This window comes from Alternaria alternata (genome assembly GCF_001642055.1).
Source record: "Alternaria alternata strain SRC1lrK2f unplaced genomic scaffold CC77scaffold_21, whole genome shotgun sequence".
NCBI lineage: Eukaryota > Fungi > Ascomycota > Dothideomycetes > Pleosporales > Pleosporaceae > Alternaria > Alternaria alternata.
In genome coordinates, this window is record NW_017306210.1 from 657,178 (window position 1) to 679,778 (window position 22,601).

Sequence of the window (22,601 nt, forward strand, 5' to 3'; positions counted from 1 at the left end):
GCGCATCGCGTTTTCAACACTCTATTCATCGTCACAAAGAATGACATGCATTTCACAACGAACACATTCGTGATCACATTGATACATTAATTCGCCACTTTTCTAATGTGTCTCATGTTTGACAAAGGGAAGGGTATCGTTCTATGCAGTCGAAATGTGAGCAAAAGATCCTCCGGAACGCCCAATGGAGTAAGTGTCTACTTCGCGCTTCGCTCCCCATACGCGCCCCATTACGGAGAAGCCGGTGATATGTACACGGAAGCAGGCACCTTCTTGCTAGCGTCTTCCTTCGCAGCAGCGAGAAGAGCCTCGGCCTCATCAGCGAGATAAGCTGGATTATTCTCGAAGCGAGGATCAAGCCACACGGCATTAGGATCATTATCCTTGATCATCTTCTTGATGGTCTTTGGTTTCTTGTGGCCTCCAGCGTAGAAGATAACAGCACGGATAGCACCGAAGATCGATACAAGACTGTAAAGTTGTTTGTACAAAGGGTAGGTCATTGCAGCCCAGAACCGGGGTTGGAGATCAGGTCGGTGCCGCGCATTGAAGTATTTGAAGGCCAGAATGGGTAGAGTGGCAGCGAGCATGAGCGGAACCCCAAGTCGCCAGAAGTTTGGATCGCCGCCCATTGTGGCGAAGACGGGAATGCGCACCCAGTCAACGATGATGGTAGCGATGGAGTATAGGTGAATGAACTTCTGGGTGAAGATACCCCAAGGCGTTGTCTGTCCGTTGAGCGAAAGTAGCATGCGGTCTGCGAAAGCGATGAGACGACCATGACGACCCATTTCCCATGAACGATATCGTTGATTCCACCAGTTAAGAACTGGCCCAAGGACAGTGGTTGGAACTTCGGTCTCGAGCACGCATGTTGCATCAAAGGCAATGCGCTTCTTCATCTTCTGCATCGAAAGGCCTGTATTGACGTCTTCTGCGATGAAGTCGATGGAGTGGTAGTTGCTAATGAGATCGATGAGTGTATCTCTTTCGCAGAACCAGCCTGCACCATGTGGGTACAACACGCCACAGATGGACGACTCAGCAAGCTTGGTGAGACCGCTCATCTTATACTCGCAGTCTTGCCATGCCACGAGGCAGAGTGGCACGTCACCGTTGGCATCAACAGCTTTGAGAGGGAAGGCACACCCCTTCGTTATGTCGTCCATCTTGTCGATCGGTGGACGGAAGGTCGCTGGGATGGAGACATCATCGTCAACAGTCATGATCCAGTCGTAGTCCTTGGCCGCTATGGCACCAACGAGTTGTGCGGCGTTCTTGCTACCAATCGGCGACCAAATGTAGTTGATGTCGGGATGCTCGCTTCGAATGAAGTTACGGAACTCGGGGGAGACCGGGTGCCTAGTGCGGCCATTGTCGACGACGAAGATGTCTTGAGGTCGGAAGTGAACGAAGGCGCTCTTGAGTACCTTACTGGTAGCTTCGTGGTCACTATTGTGACATGGGATGACGAGTGCAGTGCGATGTTCTGGTGTAGCTTCGACAATGCAGATGGCCTTCTCCACATCTAGCTCGACATCCGGAGCAGCTTTTTCGACAGGCGGACCGACGGGAGGGTGAAGAGGTGGTACACGAGCAACCAGTAGGATGACAGTAATCATGATTGGTTCGAGACCGACAACTATGATGAGAACTGGTAGCATGTTGCTGCGCGTTATCTCCATGGACTTCTTGATCCAGCCGAAGTAGTGATCCGATATCGCGACTCCGACAGCAAGCGCAGCCACGATGAAGAGGATGATGTACTTCTTCCAAGTGAACGGCCAAAACACCTCACGGATATCGATCATCTGCCATATCGTCCTTGGGTGAACGTGGCTGAAGATCTTGCGCTTCATGGCCGAGAAGCCGCGAAAAACGAGATTTCGTCGATCTCGTTTCGGCACGCCTTGGCGGAGAGGAAGCGATTCGTTGCTGGACTGAGCAAGACTTGTTGTGGAGGAAGAGGGTGTCCCATATGGATAGGGCGGAGGTTGATCGTCCCAGCTGTTGACCGATCTAGATGAGCCATACGAAAGGAAAGCAGGCCGAGGATGTGGTAGGTCATTGTGATGAGAAATGGTGATCCCTGGCGAACGCAATGCAGGATGTACCGCGGTGTCTGCCGCAGAAGAGCTTGGTAGAGATGGAGAATTAATGGGCAATATCTCGTCCACGTCGACAAACGGATTGACAGGAGTCGCACCCATGGTCAAGGACGGAGTGATGTGAAGGCTTGGCCGAACGATAAATGGACGAAGAGCAATGACTAACAAAGAACTCTGAGGGTCGACTTGAACCACCTATACACAAGAAGGTACAGCATGGCTTCTCGAGCTGTTTTGAAGGTCCTATACATCCCCACCACAGACCTAGAACGAAATGTCAGAATATCGATTCTGCACTTGCCATCCCAAAACTCAACAACATCGCCGCTGCAAGTTCAGCTCTGCGCCACAACATCGTTCTGGAACACCGCAGCTAAGGATACTATTTTGATGCTGTACTCAAATCCTACACTTTGCTGTTTCGTTACTGCGCCCAGCACCAGGATTGTAGTGCGTGAACATTGCTAGCTCATCGCACATACCACTGCGGCTCAACACGAACATCCCGATCAAGGTGGTCTAGCGATGTGGGCTGTAAAAAAGAACAGTGTAGATTGGACTCGATCTGTATGTCGTGTAAGCAATGGACCTATTTGGAAGTGCCAAAACTAAAAGGGAGAAGTTTGGTTACCTAGAGATTAGTGCACGAAGTACCTGTGGCTAAAGTGACGCGCCGCCTCATCGGGACGACCGAACCAAAGTTTGAAAAATTCCCCGCATCGCTTAAATCCCGGCATTAATCATTTCCACAACGCATTACCGGGTACCAGCCGTGCAAAGGGCTGACCAGGAAGTACCTCCGGACGTTGACGTTGCGTAACATCAACCTCCACGTTCTCAACACAATTCTACGTATGGTACAACCTCGCCACACGAGCGATGTTTCAGTGAAATGAGACTGACAAGTCAACTTACACAGAAGTCGTGTCTTGTAGTCTGAAAGCTTCGTGGACATACTGCGTACTACTTCGGCCCTCGTAATCAACAACACGAAATCCTACGGCTTGTACCAACAACAGTAAACGTAACATTCGCGATATACCCATGATCGATCGATTCCGATCTCAGAGACATCCTGGCAGTATCGAGTATCAGATCAGCCTGGCGACCTTACAGCACCCTTACATGGAGTGATGTGACAAATGCCTGCTCATCCCTGTTCCGAAGTTCCAGAGCTGGGGTTGTACCAAACATGTGTAGTTGCTGGCAAACGTGCAAACGCCATGTCGTGGCCAGGCGGGATGAAAAAGTACTTGTGGCTGACACGTTTCTAGACCACTGTGGTAGACTGGCTGGTACACAACAATCCACATGTGGGATTGGCTGTCAGGCAAAACCAGGATAAACAGTCAGATATTGGAAACGCATGTTGTCAGCTTGGAGAAAAGAGCGTTCCCACTATCGAATCGAAGAGGCTTTTTACGGAGAAACTGCTGTTGAGCTGAAGCTGATAGACGAAGAAAGTTGTGGAGTCTAGATCTGGAAGCACAGTTCAGTGAGCTGTACAGGCGATGGCGAGGTCGGAAGTGTTGTGGAAGTGAAGAGAAAGCAACATACATAAAGTGCGTAGGAGACTGCAGTTGAAGAGAATACCTCCATCGCTATCGATCATCATGTCTTACTTTGAAGCTCGTCCGTTTTCATCTTCTACTGATGTATCCCCTTCTTCACCTGTATCAACTATCCTCTCTGGATACAGCACCCCTGCTTCTGAGATCGACGAGCCTTCGTCCTTCATTTCGGATGGGCCCAATGCTCGTCGATCCCAGTACGTTCTTGTCGTTGGCGGTCTAGGATACATTGGCAGTCATACGTCATTGGAGCTCCTCAGAGCCGGATACAATGTTGTCATTGTCGACAATTTGGACAATTCGTACCTGTCAACACTGGACCGCATCAAGGAGCTGCGAGATGATCACTACCGAAACACTTCATGGAATCCATCTCTCACGTTCCACGAAGCCGACTATCGAAACGAGCACGCCATGTCTGTCATTCTCAAACGGTATAGCGCTGGACTGTCGGGATCCGTCATCGAAGGCGTCATCCACTTCGCCGCCCACAAGGCTGTTTCCGAAAGTATCCAGCAGCCACTGCGATACTATTCCAATAACGTCGCAGGCATGGTCACCTTCTGCACGTTATTGGACAGCCTGAATATCAAGAACCTCATCTTTTCTTCTTCCGCCGCCGTTTATGGTGAAGTGACATCCGAGGTTGGGCTGCGGATAAGCGAGAATCATTGCCTTCACGAAACCCAGGATTGGATTGATGCTGCAGGAAAGAAGCAAGTTACGCAAGGCGGCTGCACGGCGATCTCAAATCCCTACGGTCGTTCCAAATGGATGTGCGAGGCTATTTTGAATGACTTAGCGGTCTCAGATCCAGAGTGGTCCATTGTGGCTTTGCGCTACTTCAACCCCATAGGCTGCGATGCTTCTGGCAAGCTAGGAGAATACCCTAGGACAGAACCCAGCAATCTCATGCCTAGCCTACTTCGAGTCATGAACGGACAGATGCCGCATCTCAAGATCTTCGGCACGGACTGGGACACCAGGGACGGCACGGCAATGCGCGACTTTATCCATGTCAGCGATCTGGCGTTGGGCCATGTTGCTGCTCTCAAAGCGGTTGGTGAGTCGCGGCTGGAACCAGGATTCCACACGTACAACCTAGGCACCGGCGATGGTAGCTCGGTCAAGGAAATCGTGTCAGCAATGCAAACCTGTTCAGGAAAGGTCATAGAAACGCAGGAGGTTGGACGTCGTGCGGGTGACGTAGGCGTTGTTGTGGCTGACCCCACGAGGGCAGCAGTAGAGCTCGAGTGGAAGACGGCAAAGTCGATCGAAAACTGCTGCCAGGATCTGTGCCGCTTTCTTCAGATTGATGCGTCTGCGGCATATAGTTGACACTTTTACAAGTTCCTTTTGCGAGCGGGAGTCGAGACCGATGAGCGGGTTTTGTTTTCGGGTACGGTACCTTTTAGCGCTAGGACGGGCGGAGCCGCGGGAGTCAATCCAGGCATTTTTAATTGGACGCCACTAGCAAGCCACAAAACTCTGCAAGCCTCATCTGTGTCATCCTGTCATCCTTTGTTACACGTCTCGAAAACAACATAGCCTTGTAATACCCCACGTCCACGTTACGTTTCTATGAATGGAAATTTGAGCGTCGAATCCGAGCAGCTGAACGCCTTAGCTTACCATGTCTCGCCTGAACGCCTCTCCAGGTGAAATCGAGACCATGAGACCACCGAAAGGAAACCGTTACACGTATGTAGTATAAGCAAATGCGACTGATAAGTCGTAATATCTGCAGATCAAGTCTGCTGTGATCCCAATCGCTTACCTCCATTCTTTGCCATGTTTTCCAGTGCAGCTCTCCTATTGGCTTTCGCTGCGTCTTTTCTCCTCGTCCAGGTCTCTGCAGAATGTACCCAATTCTCAACCAATGGCTCGACAGCAGCAACGTACGACTTCTATCGCTTCTACGACTTTAGGAACATTCGTGATAATATTGATGGCGATGCGGCTGCCGCCTCGTCTTACGGAAAGAGTTACACGGCTACTGAATCGGCCAATGGCCAGTCCAAGATCATCGAAGCTGCTCCCTGGAACTCGGGTTGGAATGCTAGAGATTGGTTCAGACCTTCCCCCAAAAATGACACGATAGACATGCACTACAAACCGTCTCGTGTATCAATCAGTAAGCTATACTCTCTTCCGTAGCTTCTGCGCTTTCTTAACCAAAGTCAGGCAACAACACCGACAAATCGGAGGAACATTCGACTTACCTCTCTTTGCATACGACAAGGCTTTCAGACGGAAGCCAGCTGGCGGCTGAGCTTGACTTTGCAGAATACAACGTCACATTCGCCTCTATCCGCATGTCCGCGCGCATCCATGGAGCCAGTGGCGCTATTGCTGGCTTCTTCACGTACCACGATGACACATCCGAGTCGGATATAGAGATTCCAACCGGAGGCTCGGCAGAAGAAGTGCACTACTCCAATCAGCCTACCACTGACCCCGACACTGGAGTAGCTATTAATGGCGCAACATTCAATGTGTCAATGGAGGCTCACCAACCCACTTCGACTTGGAACAATTACAGACTGGACTGGGTGGATGGAAGAAGCGCGTGGTATATGAACGGAGCGCAGTCAGCGGATACAGAAGTTAATGTGCCGGATAAGGAGAGCATGATCATCCTGAGTCTTTGGAGTAACGGTGGTACTTTCTCTGGACGTATGGACATTGGTCAAGATGCCTGGTTCGATGTACAATGGGTTGAGCTGTTATTCAACACGAGTACCAGTGCCAGTCCGGATACGAGTGGTACGGTATGCTCGGTAGAGTCATCGCTGGGTTCGCCGACACCCAACGCATCTCCTTGTCTTCGGGATCTAGTCACGGAGTGCATTTGGTGGGCTATTGGGGTGGCGTCAACAGTGAGCTTCATGGCCTTCATGTAGTAACCCGCGTTGAGAGGAAGTTTGAATGTTGGACACGGCATATGTGGTGCATGTTTATAATAGTCAAAACATAGATCATGTCTTACATGGATGATCGGAACCACCGCGCCCTATTTGAAAAGGTTCTTGGCAAAGATGCGCCATCTTGTGGGAAACAAATGATGTTTCACTTCTCTCCAAGCAACGGCACGAGGTTCGCAACGGTATCCCATCTTAATGGCACCAACACCCTCCATCCTCCCTTCGCAACACTATGCAAGTATATCGTGTGATCCAATAGTGATGATCCCTTTGGCCGCTCGTAATCTCCACGCAAAGGTATCTTGACAGTCCGTACTCCGGACCAAGGTTGGCACTGCACCCGCTCCCCACTATCGGCAGGCTCACTACCAAGTTTGCCTTGCTCAGTCCAACGTTTTACTAACAGCCATTTGATGACCTCTGGATGCTGACATGCTGCTGCGTGGGCATTGAGAGATCGACCTCGATGCTTGTACTCCAGCTTGGCTCCCTGCCGGACAAGGTACGCGACAGAGGGTAGCTGTCCGACTCGACAGGCGGCAAGGAGTGCTGTATCGCCGTTCTTGCGAGTAAGTTCGAGCTGCGCGCCAGCTTTGACATAAACTTGGATAAAGTCTGGGCCACTTCCGATCGCACTTTCAATCAACACTGTATCTCCGTCCTCATTTCTCATTGTCAGGAACAAACTCCTGGAGGCCTTCGAAGAATAAGAAAGAAACAAGCGCAAAGCTTGAATCCCTGGCCCTATCATGGGAACGTGATCTTCATTAACCATGTGGCTCAAATCTAGGCAGCGTGCGTAGATATAAGTGGCAAGATCTCTACATGGTAACGCGTAGTACACCGGAGAATGGTTTCTGTTATCGAGCTGATAGGGGTCGCATCCGGAGTCAAGTAAGAACATCAACATCTTGATGTTTATTCCTTGATAAGAATTATGCATTGCGTTTTCGCCAGCGAGGTTTACCGCCGCCAAATTGGCGCCATGCTTCAATAACGTCGAGGCAGCGTGTATTGCGCCGAATTCCGCAGCAGCCATGAGTGGCGTCTTTTGGAAAACGTCAACAGCATCAGGTCTTGCTCCAGCTTTCAATAGCTTTTCAATAAGAATGCTACTATCAGCCTGCACAGCATAGTGTAATGGTGATCGTCCAGTTGCATCTTTCACATTCGCGTCGACGCCGTATTTGAGGAGGAGGTCGATAGCATCGGGACTATTGCTCATCGCAGCCACATGAAGCGTTGCGCAACCTGGCTGTAGCTCTGGTATCGATACCTTGTCAGATTCTGTTGCAAGACTCTCGAGGCCAGCTTTCAAGATTGAGGAAGAGCTCACATCGAACCTTCCGGTGGCCATATGTAGACTGTCTCTATGTTAACGTCAGAAAGTCATCCCATGAAGGCTTGGTAGATCCTTAGGGTATCCTTGACTACAAGTCTGCTAGATCTGACGTACCTGAACAAGTTCACGTGCGCAACAACGTGATTTGCAAGTATCTCGATTGCCCCGGGATTAAAGGCGGCCGCGACATGGAACGGTCGCCAATAACCGAATCTCTGACTCCAATGTGTTTCGTGTAATAGGCACTGCTCGAGAAGCTGCTTAAGCAAAGGATTGAGAATTGGCTTTCGAATGGCTATCTCGAGAGCTGAGGCCTGGAAGCCGACGTTGGCGGAATTCCGACATGGGACACCGTATGTGGAAGCTCCATGATCAAGAAACAACTTCGCGATGTCTAGTTGATTGTGAGATAGTGCAACGACAAGCGGTGTGCATGGAGCGCATTCTTCGACCACTTTGGGCAAGCATGGTGTAGTCGCAATGATTGAATTGCAGGCCTCAAGATCTCCGTTCACAATCGCCCTGTACAAGCTTCCAGATGATTTCAGTTTGAGCCTACGCCGGATAGCTTCCATCACAATGGGAGAAATTGGAAATCCGACATTGAGAAGAAGCTCGAGCAAATCTGCACAAATTGCCGGATCTACCTGCATCTCCGGTGTGATACCTGTTGAATCGGCGCAAAACTCCGCTCCAGCTTCGACAAGTGCGATCGCGGTTTCAAGACAGCCCCATCTCATAGCAACGTGCAGCGCGGAGATCTTTCTTTTGCCGCACTTTGCCTTGATGTCCGCTCCGTGTTTCAACAGCCATCTGGTTGTATGAGGTGAATTCATGCATACGGCAAAATGGAGTGGGGTGACTCCGTCTTGGGCTTCTGCATTGATGTTGCCGACAACGTTGTTGCCGTGCAGAAACTGAAGCGTATCTGATGTATAGTTGTAGGCTGCAAAATGTGTCGGAGAGCAACGATGGTAATTCCAATGAGATAGTGGACCCAGAGGTTTGCCATCTGAAAGACTAGATAACATTACAAGCGTTGCGGGCCGTGTCCATTCCTCGTCTTGCCTGATAATTTGTCGTAGGTATTCCAACAAGATCAGATGCTCACCATCGATGGCATAGTGTATTACAGTCCATCCGGTTTGATCAGTGAGTAGTAAATCCGCAGAGAAAGCCACTAACAGTTTCATGCATTCAAGTTGGCCATTTACAGCTGCTTCGATAGCTGCTGTCCAACCATGAATCGATCTCGCGTTAGGATCAACACCTCTTTGCAATAGTGTTTTCAGCTTTGAAACACGTAAGGCCATTTCTCGCTGTGCTTCGCCAACCGCCGATCGGGCCGCGTGCTCCTCATCCGTAAAGGTTTCCGGCCGACAAAGCTCAAAATGTCTCATTGAGCCTTCTGCATCGAGCTTAGGGACTCGAACAGGGTCCGCATGAGCGAGGATCTTGTCGAATGATCTCGCTTCAATGGTGCCTTTGATAGCAATATCAATAGCCGAGTCTCCATCGTAGTATCCACATGTAGCGTGAACATCTACTCCCAGGCGAAGTAGCTGCTCAATGACGTCGTTGTCGGATTGAGTGATAGACCAGAGCAAAAGTCGTACTGCTTGTGGGTGTGAAACAGGTAGACTATTGGCTGTCGTGGTCTCGAGCACGTGCCGTATAACGGCCTTGACAGAGGTTGTTATAAACTCCTGGTCCTCTATACTGGTTTTCGAAACAGTATCTAGGCACATCTCTATCAAGAGAGCAATTCCAGAGTTGATAGTGGCCTCTTCGTAGGCTTTCAACCCACCTCGTTCTGTCAGGATATCTGAAAATGCTACGAGCGAATCAAGTTCGAAAAGCGGTGCTGGGCGAAGCAGATGATGTGGTATGGTTTTAGTACAGAAATAGAACCAAGCAAAGTTGCCCTTCTTATCCTGAGTGGTCGTGCAGAAGGTCGTAGCAAGCAGCTCCATCACTGAAAGACTGAGATACGTGGAGTCAGATTCAGAGTATCCCAGCGCTTTCAGTCTCTGCGAGTGCTGGTCAACTTCTAGGAAGTCGAGGAGAGGTGATCTTCCGTCAATATCAAGATGATTTACATCAAGACCATGGTTTAGGAGCATTCTCAGTATGCCGGGGGTCGTTTCTTGGGTGACAAAGTACAAGGCACTTCGATCCTGATCAGATCCGCTGTGTAGGCTGGCACCCATTTGCACAAGTTCTTGCAAGATATCTTCGAGACCAGTCGCTATGGCAGAATGGATAGCTTGCGGATCTGTCGCAAGGACTTTGTTTGCCGGAAGTGACCTTAGCATTCGAAATGCGATATGGTTCTCTCGGTACAAGATTGCGTCCAGAAATGGGGTTCTGCCTAGTTTGCTCTGTATGCAGAGGTAAGGATGATCCGGTCCAAGTTCCGCGATGAGTAAATCAAGAACGTCTAAGCGCCCTTTCTCAGCTACGACGTGCCAAACGCCTCTCCCATCACGATCTACAACTTCTGTGGCGTTACTTTGGATCAGGCGGCGTAGCAGAGGTTCCTCTTTTATGCCGTAACTGATTGCGTGTTGCAAAACTGTACATCCAGACTCATCCAACTGAGCGGCATCAAAACCTTTGTCCAGAAGCAGCTCCATACATTCTGGCGAATTATGTTCTGCCGCTATGTGAAGCAGTGTTGCCGAGCGACATGGCCCTTCCATGTTCACCGAGAATCGCTCGTCAGTTGTAAGATGTAGTAGATTTGACACTGGACCATACTTGGCTGTATAGACAACAGCATCCGCATACGTCTCGTCGCTCATATATTGCATCGTGCTGATTCTAGTATCCAGAGGCGAGTTGGTCTCTAATGGAATACCATTTGCTCGAGCAAGATCAAGAAGTCGCATTCTGACATCTAAGGGAATCTTTTCATCTTCAACGCCATTAATCGAGGCGACAAAGTTCTCCAAGAACAGTTTATTACCCCCGCGAAGGTTTTCCTCCAGATAATGGGTGAAACTCTCAGATAGAGGCATGCCATAGCGAAGCATCTCCACGGAAAGTGTCCATGGACCGTGAAATACAGCGAGAAGCAGAGAGTTCAGATCTCCCCCGTCCACATCGTAGGCGGCACCGGCTTCGATTAGTGTCGATATGATACTTTCAGTGGCGCTTTGAAAGAGGTGCTCGAACAAATGGAAGCTTATCTTCCCAGATTTCATGAAATATGGACCAACCACCACCCATTCCAATGGAGTGCCGAGTGCGGACTTCTGATTTATATCGCATCCTTCATCGAGTAGCCATCGACACACTGTTCCGAAACCAAACATAGCCGCAGCATGCAGGCTGCTGAACTCGTATGAACAGAGTTCATCCACCCATTCGTCTTCTTTAGCTTCATCCCTCAGATATGGAACATAGTGTAAAACAAGACGGGTGAGATTGTAGGACTTTGGTGGGCGAAATAGCCTTTGAAGATATCTCTGTATATCGTCGTCATGCGTAACCTGGCCGACGTAGTTGGTTAGACAAATTGTTGCATGATGGTAGAATGGATGGTCCTCAAAATCTTCCTCAAAGTCAAAAGGGGGCTGATTGAATGACGGGAGACATAGATAATTCAGACATGTCTTGGCCAATATGAGCTCGTCAGTGGAGCTCAGGCGGAACTCGTTCAGTTCCGCATCGTTGGGGTTGATCGCCTCCAGAAATTCTTGGACAGTAAAATGAGCCAACTCGAGTTTGGTACATGACGAATTACTTGTGTAACTGAAACCGCTGGTTCTGCGAACTAAGCTCCCACAATATCGAAGTAGATCTTCTATATCGGGGCATGCCTCAGGGTCCAATTCCTCGTCCTTCTCGTCTATGGCGACAATCTCTGATAATTGCTCGACAGAGAGCCCGGAATGGTGGGCGTATGTGATCCACTGTAAGGTTCTCCGTACAAGCGGCCTAGCGGAGGCCTCGACACGCGTGAGTACTCTTGCATAGGTTTCGTTCAGAGTTGTGGGCAGACACGTTAAAGCTTTACGACGAAGCGCATCTGTCGGAAGCTCACAGAGGTGATCGAGCTGGCAAGACACCCAACGGAACCTGTAGTGATAAGCAAATGTTAGAGAAAGCGTATCCAGCAGCACTCACATGCCCTTTGCTCGAGTTACGAGTTGACGAACAATTTCGTCTTTGAGGTTACTACTCTTCAGCCGAAGTTTCTTCTTTTTGAGCCTATCTTCGATCTCGGTTCTGACATAATGTTCTACGTCCTCCGTGTGCGCAGCGATCTCGATATGCCCGAACATAAGCGAATCAAGTTCCGTACGGATATCAAGCTCGTCTCTGCTGAGAAAACACATGGAGATAACAGCATGATCACTCCCCAGCGATTTGAGTTTTCTCGCTACCTCGCCAGCCTGCTCATTGCACTCGTCAAGCCCGTCTACTATCAAACGTACGTCCTCGAAGTAATTGGACATCTTCCGTAGCAGGTCAATGAGTTCTTCAACTTCAGGGCTCCGTCGCAGCTGGTGCTGTGGCCGTAGTTCATTGTCGTAGTCCTTGAGTAGCTGGAAACAGCTTTCGTGTTGCCGTGCGAGCTGCGATGTAAGGCTACTCAGGATTTGAACCACGTCTTGGCTCCTGATATTCTTGTAATCGCAGTAAAAGAACGCTACTGCTCTATCATCCGTAGCTTGATTCAAGCATTGCTGAATAATAAGACTGGAGAGGATCGTCTTGCCAGCACCAGGGATGCCGCTCAGCCACAGGTGTAAGTTTGATCCTTGCATCCATGTGGTGAACTCATCATTTTTAGTAAGCCAAAACCCGGTCGTGGTATGTCTAATCCGTGTATTGGTACGGAATGAATCTTCCGGATTGACGGAAAGGAAGTTGTCCAGAATCTTCTGACGTTCCGCGTTCACAACAATCTTGGTGTCGATATTCTGTTTGTCTCGCAATCTTGTCTCAAGGCCAGCAACACCCGAGAGTAGCTGATCTTGTTTAGAAAGACACTGGAGCAAAGCCGCCATGGTATCAACCGAGAGAGCAAAGTTAAGGTGGTCTCGATGGCCTCGTATGTCGTCGAAGAACTTCTTTGTATCGACAGCCTTGAAAGGCCAACTGAGCTTGTGTACCGTGCTACGTATCTTGCCTTTATCAAAAATCCCGGCTTTTTCAATGTTATCCTTTAATTTGTAGAGAGTGTTGAGACATGCGTCGATATGATCTAGGCGTATCGAACTGTTTTGCAATTCGCTGGTTTCCAAGTCCTGGGCGATCAGTTGGAGGTTGTGGAGTACGCCACTGAGCGCAGCGACTTCATTCTTGAGGGTTTTCACTTCCTTCTCAGCACTTTTTACATCTTTGACATAGTGGTAGAGCTTGCGAAAGATTGTGTCGCTCAGTGAGATGAGACCTGAGATCGAGCCGGCCACCGATAGAGGGTCCATCACTCTCGAGGAAGGAGCGTGGTCGCTCAAAACAAAGCGAGCAACAGGCCATAAGGGGAAGGACTCAATTTAAAAGGACCTTAGTTCGTCCCAGAGCACACAAGGCTGCGATTCAGCCTTGCTCCTCGCATGCTGATTGCAGATGGTGGAGGCGCAACAGGTGGCTGGTGACACGCCTCGTCTACATGTCGGCCTTAGGGAACACGTACACAACTTAGTACCTACTCGTGTCGTAGCGTTAGTGGCGTCTTGGATGGCTATATTTCTGCCTGTATGGTGCTTCACGCTGTAGGCAGACTGATGTCTTCTACTAAAGTAAGTGGTGAGGTGGCAGACGCTCGGCCGTAAGCGCTGAAAGTAGTGGGGTCGAGCACGCATCCGTCATCGGTCAGAGCACCCCATTGTGATGTCATTGGCCCTTCTTCGTTACGGTTAACAAACCACATATCTCCACTGTAGGTGCTGCTGACACATTTTTCTGTGGCTGCGCCATGTATGCTTCCTTCTTGACTGGCAGGGGAAAGTTGAAGTTCAGCTCTCAGCAGAGCCTGGTGGTCGCGGTTTCCCGGGATGATGCCCTCCTATCCCGCAAATCCTGCGACCAACGCCGACACCACAACACAACATCAGATCATCGCAGGATTGCGATATTATTCCCCATGATGGGGTGGCTCGCCATCGATCTAGCGCTCATTGATCAAGTTGCTCAAACGACAATGATAATACCACGTCGTCACGTATGAGCCAATACAAGGGATATCGCACCGGGGTCGGTCAACACAATAGTGTGGCAATGATTGCGCACGGTTGGCATACCAAGCAAAGACATGGATATGCCTTTGGTAGGGATTTGACGTGTTGATATCTGATGGTAGAGTGATTGGGCTACGAGCCCCCACGATTTGTCAGTCGCAAGGCGCAAGCTTAATGTTACGCGAGGATCGAGTCAACCTTATCATCTTGCCTGTAAACCCCCGCATTGCAACGAGGACTGCGAGCCAGCGATGCAGGCTGAATTAGCCGCCAAGAGTGTCTGGAAATTTTGGCTGGGTATTCTGTGATTCTTACTCATTGATAAATGCTTGCTTCGTTCGTAATCCCCGAAGGCTTGCTGCTTCCTCATATGTCTACCTCGCATCTCGGAGTTCGCGTCGTACTGTCTTTGTACCGATTCTATTGATGGGATTTTTAGTGTCAACCGTCCGGGTACCCAGAGGGAGGAGTGATGGACTCTGCCATCGAGATAGGAAAGATGTTCCATCTTGAGCCGAGTTTATTCGGCGCTCGGGATGGCTTCCGGTAGATCTCATGTTCACAAGGACTCATCACTCGCACGGCCCTTTGATTGAATCATAGTCGGTCATACACTATCGATAAGACGTATAGGTTCGTGATACTCGCAGTGTTGCATGAAATTATCAAAAATTGGATTATGGTATGTCGAAGAGTATATGTAAAGAGATCTAGGATACAAGATTTGCATACAGGCTGGAATGGTAAAAGATCTGAGTATCAGCCAAAAGAGAAACTCGAGCTGTCAAAGTCGTATGGGTATATGGTGGCGTCGTGAGGTCGTGAGGTCGTGACATGGGGGTATCGTGGAGAACAAAGAAGCCAGAGACCTATCTGAGTACATATCTGGATCATTCAAAAGTAGTGAAAGCCAGCAGGAGAAGATAGAGAAGTATGCCACAGACGCGGCATGAGGAACTCGAATCGCAGAGAGAGAAGAAAGACCAATGAGTGACCGCGTTCCAGGTTGTGTGAACACAGTTCAAAGTAGCTTGAAAGTTTCCTCTTTGCAATGGACGCCGAAAGCTTCATCATCCATCTTACCGTAGATGTAAGCCTCGCCAACGAATCGATAACCAAGGTGTTCACCCGAGCTGCTTTCGGTAGGCCGGAGAACTACAGGAACGCTGCAGCCATATAGAATGGCGATAACGTCCCCCTTTTCGGTCTTGGGTGGTCCAAAGCCAACGAGTTTATCATGCTGATAAGGTTCGCAAGTTCCGGAAGTGGCGTTACAGATAGGGTCACCTTTGAGAAAAGATCGGTTCCAGGTCACAGCACGGACGCGACGAAGATAATCGTGTACTATGTTCTGGAAACCGACTTGGAGGTTGCGACGTAATATGGTGCTGATGTTCATGTGACCGTTGTTTGTTTGGTAGCTAAGACAGTGTTGGCATGCTGCCTTGTACCAATGAGGAGGTGCGTTTCCATATGGGTCGCGGTCCGCAACAAGTGTTTGCCATAACTGAGCGGGAACTTCGTCAATCTCTTTCGCATCTTTATCGAAGCGCCAGCCTAGACCTTCTAGACAGTCCCTAGTGATGACACCATCGGGGAATGGATCGGTGCGGAACGAGACTGTGCCTATCATGACACCCTTCACACGCATCGACATATCGTGGGTGACCTGGGTTGATGCAGTCGAACCGTGGTGTATGGGGCTTTGGGGAAACTCAACAACAGCGTGCTTGCGATGACTACCGCAGGCGTTGTAGTTGTTGCTGCCGGGTAGCCCAACAAAGCTATCGCCAGCCTTCCGGCCGCGAAAAAGATCTTCACCCTTTCCCCAGGCAGAGTCCTCCACGAAAAGGATCCAAGAAGGTAGTTGAACCAGACGAGGGGTCGTTGGTGTTGGCTCTTTGCGTTCCTTCAAGGCCCAGTGGCGACAAATTATGTCCAAGGATCCTGTGGTCTTTACGACCCATTGGACAAAGTCGCGGTAGATCTCGAAAAGATCCTTGCCGTAATTCGGCGCAGGTGGTGGATTATGAGCTCCTGCAACACGCTGGTCGTATCTGTTCATCTCCTTAGATATGCTCCTGAAGGCATTGATCGTGTCGCGGGGATCAGATGTATCGAAGCCGGACAAAGAGCATACTAAGTTCTCTAAGCCTCTCGTAGACTCAAGAGAACCGTCGGGTCGCTTGCGAAACAAGGTTGATGTCATATCCACAAGTAGTTTTGCACCAAGGTGCTCTATCTCAAGAGTCGAATCATCATCCTGGTGGCTGCGCTTGACTTGAGAGGACTCATAATGCATCATGAGTCGGGCTTTTAGTCCATCGAAGTGTCGGTGGAAGATAGCGATGGCAGTCTGAAAGTCGCTCCAATCTCGCACATGCTTGCCACAGTGGACTGAAGCGGATTGAGCGAACGCCAGCTCTTGTATGACCCAGCGTCGTGAAAACCTGAGTCTTTTAGCAGTGCAGTAGGATGGAGTTAGGACTCGCTTACCAGCTCCATTTAAGAAGTTCGTACAGGCTTGCCCAATCTTCTATGTAGGCGTCGTTTGCCAAAAGTGCGGCATGGTTGTCTGGATTGATGACCTTGGGAATGAAAGCCATAGCCCTATTCGAGACCAAGTCGCCAGGATTGGCAGAGCCGAGCCATACGTTCACGTTGTACGCTTTGCGATATATTTGTGCCATTTTCAGCACTTGCTCTTCTTTCTCGTTGATATCGAACTGGTTGATGCACAGCGCATCCACCCAAAGCGCGACGATCTGATTCTCCTTTCGAAGATGCCGTAGAGCTTCGTAGAGGTTGGGCTTGATCTTCATCATCTTATCTTGCGTAACCACTCGGAGCACGTCTACTGCCTCGTCTATGGACTTGACGGGTGACGATGCTGGGTCGTCTTGAATAACGATGGTACAATCATCCTCGCTATTGCCCCAGTTATACGAAAGGGCTGAATAAGGGAACGATTCACTCCCGAGCTGATCATCGCTGACCACCAGCAATGAAGCATTTATCTGCTCTTCGAACGTGCCAGGCTTGATCAGTAGCAGACGAACGCGATCCTTGGATATCCGTTGGTAGCTGTACAATTTGCTGACCTGACCCAGCACTTCTGCCCAGTTGGTCCCTTTCGAGGAGCTAGATGGCTCGCTCTTAGGTGTGATGAAGCCAAGTCTGTTGATCGGTACTGCGGACCGCGGCGCCCATGAGATTTTAGGGAGTGTTACAGGGGGAGTCATGTAAATCTCTTCGGGTTCATTCGTGGGCTCGTCCGAGCGGATGTTGGAGCGCGTATGGGTTTGAGGAGTACTTGGCGTGGTGTCGACCTCAGCTTCAGGCTCCATCGCAGCGATACCTCTCGACGCAACTGCCACCAATTGGCGGAGTCTGGAAGTCGACTCTGTCGCAGAGACACGGACAGAGGCTTTCGGCCGTCCGATGGATGGTGGAGTACATGGTGGAGATTGAGGGCCACCGGTCAGCTGGTCGGACGCTGTCGAACGGCGAGTAGATTTTTGCAGAGGCTCGATAGGCTCATCCAGAGCTTTAGATCGCTTCCGCTTCCTAGTGGGTTTGGGAGCTTGATTCTTGCGTGGCATGTTAGCAGTTTACAGATGCTAGGTCAGCCGATGTGAGAGTCGATGTACTCTAGTTAAGTAAATGGATAAGAGTCATATGCGAGAGCTGCAGGTGGGACGTCACTGCCCAGCGGCGCTACACTTTCTTGTGGTGGCGCATCACAGAGGCCTCTCAACTCAACGTTGGAAAACGAGAGGACACCTGTGTTGATGGTGGGTGGTGAATGGGCTGATTGGGCATGACATGACATCCATGCCCGTGCTTCCATGGCCTGTAACAGACAGTCACTTCTCTTAGGGTCGCATCGCACCTTGAATCTTGGAAGCAAGTCCAACGATAGCGCTCAGCCTCCGGACCGTCGACACGACCCGAGGTCGGGTATGACCGACGGGGGAGCCATCACATGAGAGGATAGTGTTAGGATCCTGAGTCTAGGCCGCTTGTGTGTAAGATCGGGCTTGAAGGTTCCACTTTTGGCAGAGGCCTATCGAAATATAGCGCCATGACTATAAGATCGGCAGTCGACCTTACGGATAGAATTGAGCATCGCCAACGACAGCGATTGATGTGATGTAGTAAAAAACTGGATAGCAAGATGACTCAAATGGCGGTGTACCATCATTGGGTCGTATAGCTGCTTTCCGGGCTTGAGGCTATGGCTCGATATGAGAGTCCTCTTCGTCTAGCCCTGTGGCTGCAGTCTAGATGTCAACAAAAGTAAACTGACTGGAACAGGTGGGGCTGTGCCGGATGCTTGCAAGCAGACCACTCGCAGAACTGACGACGAGCTGTATCGATGTTACTGCGATGCAAAGAGATCAGCCCATTTTTGCACGCTCAAGATAGCTTCGAGAGTCTTGCGGCGCGGTCACGCACACGCATCCTGGTACGGTGTGTATTGTCGCGGAACAACTCGAGCTGAAAGGCGCCTCGCTTGATCCCGTCTTTCTGCCTTTCTGCCTTCTGGCCATGGTTGCCTAATAGTAAATTATCGACGTCACTTTGGGCAGTACCGGTTGTCCTCTACAAAGTGAATGAGCATCTTCGAGGTCAGAGGTAAAGTGAGATGAAAAGATGAGATGAAACCCCACGGCGCTGGCCTCTTATAAAAACCACTATGATAGCACTGACCGGGCTCGTGTTGGATACCCACTCAGCTGCACGAGAATGCCTCAGCATCCTCAGCGTCCACCAAGCGGATGAGTAAAAAATGAAGTCTGCGAAGGTGGTGGTGTGTGCGGGCTGCAGCCGGGCTGTGCGTTGACGCCTATTGCGAAACGTTACATCCGCCCTCACAGCCACTTTACCAAGAGCACGCCGGTGAGGCGTTATTTGCATCAGCTCATGATGTTCTTGGTTGTTGACGGTTAGTTGCAGCTCTTCAGTTGTGGCCGGTGAAGAGGGGTGATGGTGACAGCCTGGGAGGGTGGAGAATTAGATGGGGGCGGTCCCCTAAGTAGCCGAAGTAGCGCGTCCTCGCGGGGCCCCAGCTCACCCGCTGCTGCCGTTGTTGCGTCACCTCACTTGTTCCCTACCACTCACGTATCTTCTAGTTTGACAGATGCCCGCATTCAACGTGTGTCAACGAGATCCTGAGAATCGCTGCTAAGAGTGAACAATCGCAATAACGAGAGCCAAGACAAACTCTCTACTCAGTCGTCGCGTCGAGATGCTATCCCTGCGCGACCAGTGAGCTTTAGAGATATCTTGAGCTCAAAGACAGTCATCGAAAACCATTGCGTCTTTTGCTTGATGAAATGGGTTTTCCACCGCGAGGTCATTGGTCGTGGAATCACCCAACAATCATTATCGCAAGTATGTTAGAGCTACTCCCACGATCTCACGCTGCTAAGGTCGCGTTTTCTTCGCATAACGCCAGCTTGCTTAGTGATCGAGCCCGGCTGTAGGTGAAGCTCCTGCTACAGCTGTCATGACAATCTTGGCCTTCGTGGGTTTTGAGTCGTGGATAGTGAAACGCGTGGTTGGTAAAGCGGACACGGCGAGCAAGAGGGTATTCTCCCTAGGTGAATGGCGCCATAGTATGGGGAGCATGAGCTTTCTGGTCTGTATCGTATTCGGTGACTTTGCGTGGGTTCGACATATCGGAGACCGTATGAGCGATGTCGCGGATGCACCAAATACTATTGCGTGTGCATCTGGCAGCCAACTTTCTTCCTGGGCAAGCGCATCCGTTTCGAGGGGTCATTAATCTCCCAGAATCACGGTTTGTGGCGTCGCGCTATCTTCGCGTCTTCGATATCGAGCAGTCCAGAGCCGATCTACCATTGGGTATCGGAGCATAGAAGTTTTTGTAATCGAGGTGCAAACTCCGTCATCCTGCGGAGTGGGGCGAAAACGGATGGTCCGCTCAGTAGATGCGGCTCTAAGCAAGTCGGGAACGCCATGTGGAGCCCTTTACGGAGGTACATCGACCGTCCGGGGGCAACAACAACAATTCGACACTTCCACGACTGTACACGGCGCATGCGAAAAGGTATATCGGAGAATGTTTCGTCTACGGTCGACTGTCGAAGATCACAATAATATCCGAGCATTACGCCGTTTTTTTTTACAGCTTCAAGCACGTACGCTCTCAGCCCTACGTTGGTGTGGTTATGCGAAAGCGGATGGTCGGATTTAAGTTGTCGCAACCAATTCCTGATAACTAAAATAAGATGACAGACACGCAATAACGCGGACAAAAACGGAGAATGTGAGAGTAGATGATATACTCTCTTTTGCCTGCCTTATTGGGCAGTCTGCAGATCAACAGTCTTCACTTTATCCTTACAGCCGCACAGAGCGTCATCTAGGACCCCTACCGAACAACGCCGATAATAGACTCATTCAACACACAAATCTTCGATCGACGTCCGATGGAGAAGGACCATGAGGCCGGCCGCTCTGGCCCTATTCCTCATCTCCAACGGGTTTTTGACCAGGGAGCCCTCAACGACGATATTATCAACCATCCTTACAGGGGGTCAGGCACCGAGGATGACCCTTTCCTGGTCACCTGGATCGACAATGACCCAGTAAATCCGATGAACTACTCGACTACGATGAAATGGAGTATCACTATACTTGTCGCAATCGCAACGCTGGCGGTAGCCTTTGTGTCTTCTGCATACTCTGGCGGTATTGCTGAGGTCCTCAGAGAGTTTCAAATTTCACAGATCGTCGGTACGCTGGGTATCTCGCTATTCGTCCTAGGTTTCGCTATAGGACCGCTAGCATGGGCGCCGCTAAGTGGTAAGTGTCTCGCGCTGTTCACAAGTTGCACTCGCAGGTTGCTAACACTGCCCAGAACTGTACGGACGTCAGTACCTGTTCTTTGGTACATACATGTTTCTCACTGCCTTCAACGCCGGTGCCGCCGGCGCCCAGAACATCGAGACTCTGATTATCCTGAGATTCTTGGCTGGTTCTTTTGGCTCCTCGCCGTTGACTAATGCTGGCGGTGTCATTGCAGACATGTTTCCTGCATCTCAGAGAGGTTTAGCCACGAGTCTCTTCGCTGCTGCTCCGATGCTGGGACCTGTCATTGGTCCAATTGGTAAGTGCTTCAAAGGTCCGAGACGAGATTTTAGTACAGGACTGACACGCAACAGTTGGTGGTTTTGTCGGCCAGACCATCGGCTGGCGCTGGATCGAAGGCGTCATGGCTATATTCACTGGTGTTCTCTGGATCCTCTACACTCTTCTCATCCCCGAAACCTATGCACCAGTCCTGCTTCGCAAGCGTGCCGCAGCCCTTTCGAAGCGAACCGGACAAGTGTACAAGAGCAAATCCGACGCCGAGCAAGGCACCAAAACTATCGGCACGGCTTTCAAGACCGCTCTCATTCGTCCATGGCAACTGCTATTCCGCGAACCCATCGTTCTCCTCCTATCCCTATACATGGCCGTCGTCTACGGAACGCTGTATATGCTCTTCGGCGCTTTCCCCATCGTCTACCAACAAGGTCGCGGTTGGTCTCAAGGCATTGGTGGTCTCGCATTCTTGGGTGTAGCTGTTGGCATGATTCTAGCGACTGCCTACTCGATATGGGACAACAAGCGCTACAACAAGGTCGCTGACGCTTCGCCTGGTGGCGTCGCCCCGCCAGAAGCTCGACTTCCACCCGCGATACTAGGCTCAATTGTCATGCCCATCGGCTTGTTTTGGTTCGCTTGGACCAACGGACCGAGTATTCACTGGATTGTCAGCATCATAGCGAGCGTGCCTTTCGGCTTCAGTATGGTTCTTGTCTTCCTTTCGATCATGAATTACTTGATCGACGCATACCTTATCTACGCGGCATCTGCACTTGCTGCCAACTCAGTACTCCGATCGCTGTTCGGCGCTGCATTCCCGCTGTTTACTAGCGATATGTACAAAAACCTGGGCATACATTGGGCATCTTCGGTTCCGGCATTCTTGTCGCTAGCTTGCTTGCCCTTTCCTTATCTATTCTACAAGTATGGTCCTGCCATTCGTCAGCGCTGTAAATATGCTGCGGAGGCTGCGGAGTTCCTAGAGAGGATGCAGCAGAAAGAATGAAGTTAAAGTCGGTAGCGAGTCATCACCTGCGCTTCTCCCAGGTCGATATCCACTTAATCAACACGGATAGTTTAGTAGAGAAATATAGAAATTAAAAAGACTCAAGGGCAATTAGACTAGAGGAACACGAAGAAAAGAAAGAAGGAAAGGAAAAGGTTGAGAGGCCTTTAGACAACAAACACATAAGATACTTATTTAATGCAAACTACCTACACACATAATAATAATACAATTAATCTGCATCAGGCACCCATTCCGATGAAGAGCACCTGAACACTCCACTACGGTAGTAGCGCTCAGCTTTCGGAAGCTATTGCATCGATGTTCCGTTGATATGGTA

General features: G+C 50.2%; 7 protein-coding genes across 7 annotated transcripts; 3 read left to right on the forward strand and 4 right to left on the reverse strand.

The window, feature by feature from the left end:
- Positions 1 to 132: 132 nt before the first annotated feature.
- On the reverse strand, positions 133 to 1,622 carry CC77DRAFT_997246 (hypothetical protein; the record flags this gene model as incomplete). Its single annotated transcript, XM_018536510.1, has 1 exon — positions 133 to 1,622. The coding sequence occupies one exon, from the start codon at positions 1,620 to 1,622 to the stop codon at positions 231 to 233; it is 1,392 nt and encodes a 463-aa protein (XP_018382109.1). The 3' UTR covers positions 133 to 230.
- A 2,252-nt stretch (positions 1,623 to 3,874) lies between these two features.
- On the forward strand, positions 3,875 to 4,990 carry CC77DRAFT_896392 (UDP-glucose 4-epimerase; the record flags this gene model as incomplete). Its single annotated transcript, XM_018533533.1, has 1 exon — positions 3,875 to 4,990. A coding segment is annotated over one exon (1,116 nt), but the record flags the coding sequence as incomplete, so codon positions are not given.
- Positions 4,991 to 5,470: 480 nt separating this feature from the next.
- Positions 5,471 to 6,582, forward strand: CC77DRAFT_1034197 (concanavalin A-like lectin/glucanase; the record flags this gene model as incomplete). Its single annotated transcript, XM_018526846.1, has 2 exons — positions 5,471 to 5,813; positions 5,864 to 6,582. 2 exons carry the CDS (start codon positions 5,471 to 5,473, stop codon positions 6,580 to 6,582), a joined length of 1,062 nt encoding a protein of 353 aa, XP_018382111.1.
- A 943-nt stretch (positions 6,583 to 7,525) lies between these two features.
- CC77DRAFT_894069 (ankyrin) lies at positions 7,526 to 7,843 on the reverse strand (the record flags this gene model as incomplete). The annotated part of the gene is made up of 1 exon (XM_018533516.1): positions 7,526 to 7,843. A coding segment is annotated over one exon (318 nt), but the record flags the coding sequence as incomplete, so codon positions are not given.
- A 2,031-nt stretch (positions 7,844 to 9,874) lies between these two features.
- Positions 9,875 to 13,383, reverse strand: CC77DRAFT_1034198 (ankyrin; the record flags this gene model as incomplete). The annotated part of the gene is made up of 3 exons (XM_018526847.1): positions 9,875 to 9,928; positions 10,045 to 12,028; positions 12,077 to 13,383. 3 exons carry the CDS (start codon positions 13,381 to 13,383, stop codon positions 9,875 to 9,877), a joined length of 3,345 nt encoding a protein of 1,114 aa, XP_018382113.1.
- Positions 13,384 to 15,157: 1,774 nt separating this feature from the next.
- On the reverse strand, positions 15,158 to 17,378 carry CC77DRAFT_944246 (HET-domain-containing protein; the record flags this gene model as incomplete). The annotated part of the gene is made up of 2 exons (XM_018534960.1): positions 15,158 to 16,586; positions 16,633 to 17,378. 2 exons carry the CDS (start codon positions 17,376 to 17,378, stop codon positions 15,158 to 15,160), a joined length of 2,175 nt encoding a protein of 724 aa, XP_018382114.1.
- A 3,216-nt stretch (positions 17,379 to 20,594) lies between these two features.
- CC77DRAFT_944165 (MFS general substrate transporter) lies at positions 20,595 to 22,261 on the forward strand (the record flags this gene model as incomplete). The annotated part of the gene is made up of 3 exons (XM_018534949.1): positions 20,595 to 20,970; positions 21,026 to 21,274; positions 21,330 to 22,261. 3 exons carry the CDS (start codon positions 20,595 to 20,597, stop codon positions 22,259 to 22,261), a joined length of 1,557 nt encoding a protein of 518 aa, XP_018382115.1.
- Between the last annotated feature and the right edge of the window lie 340 nt (positions 22,262 to 22,601).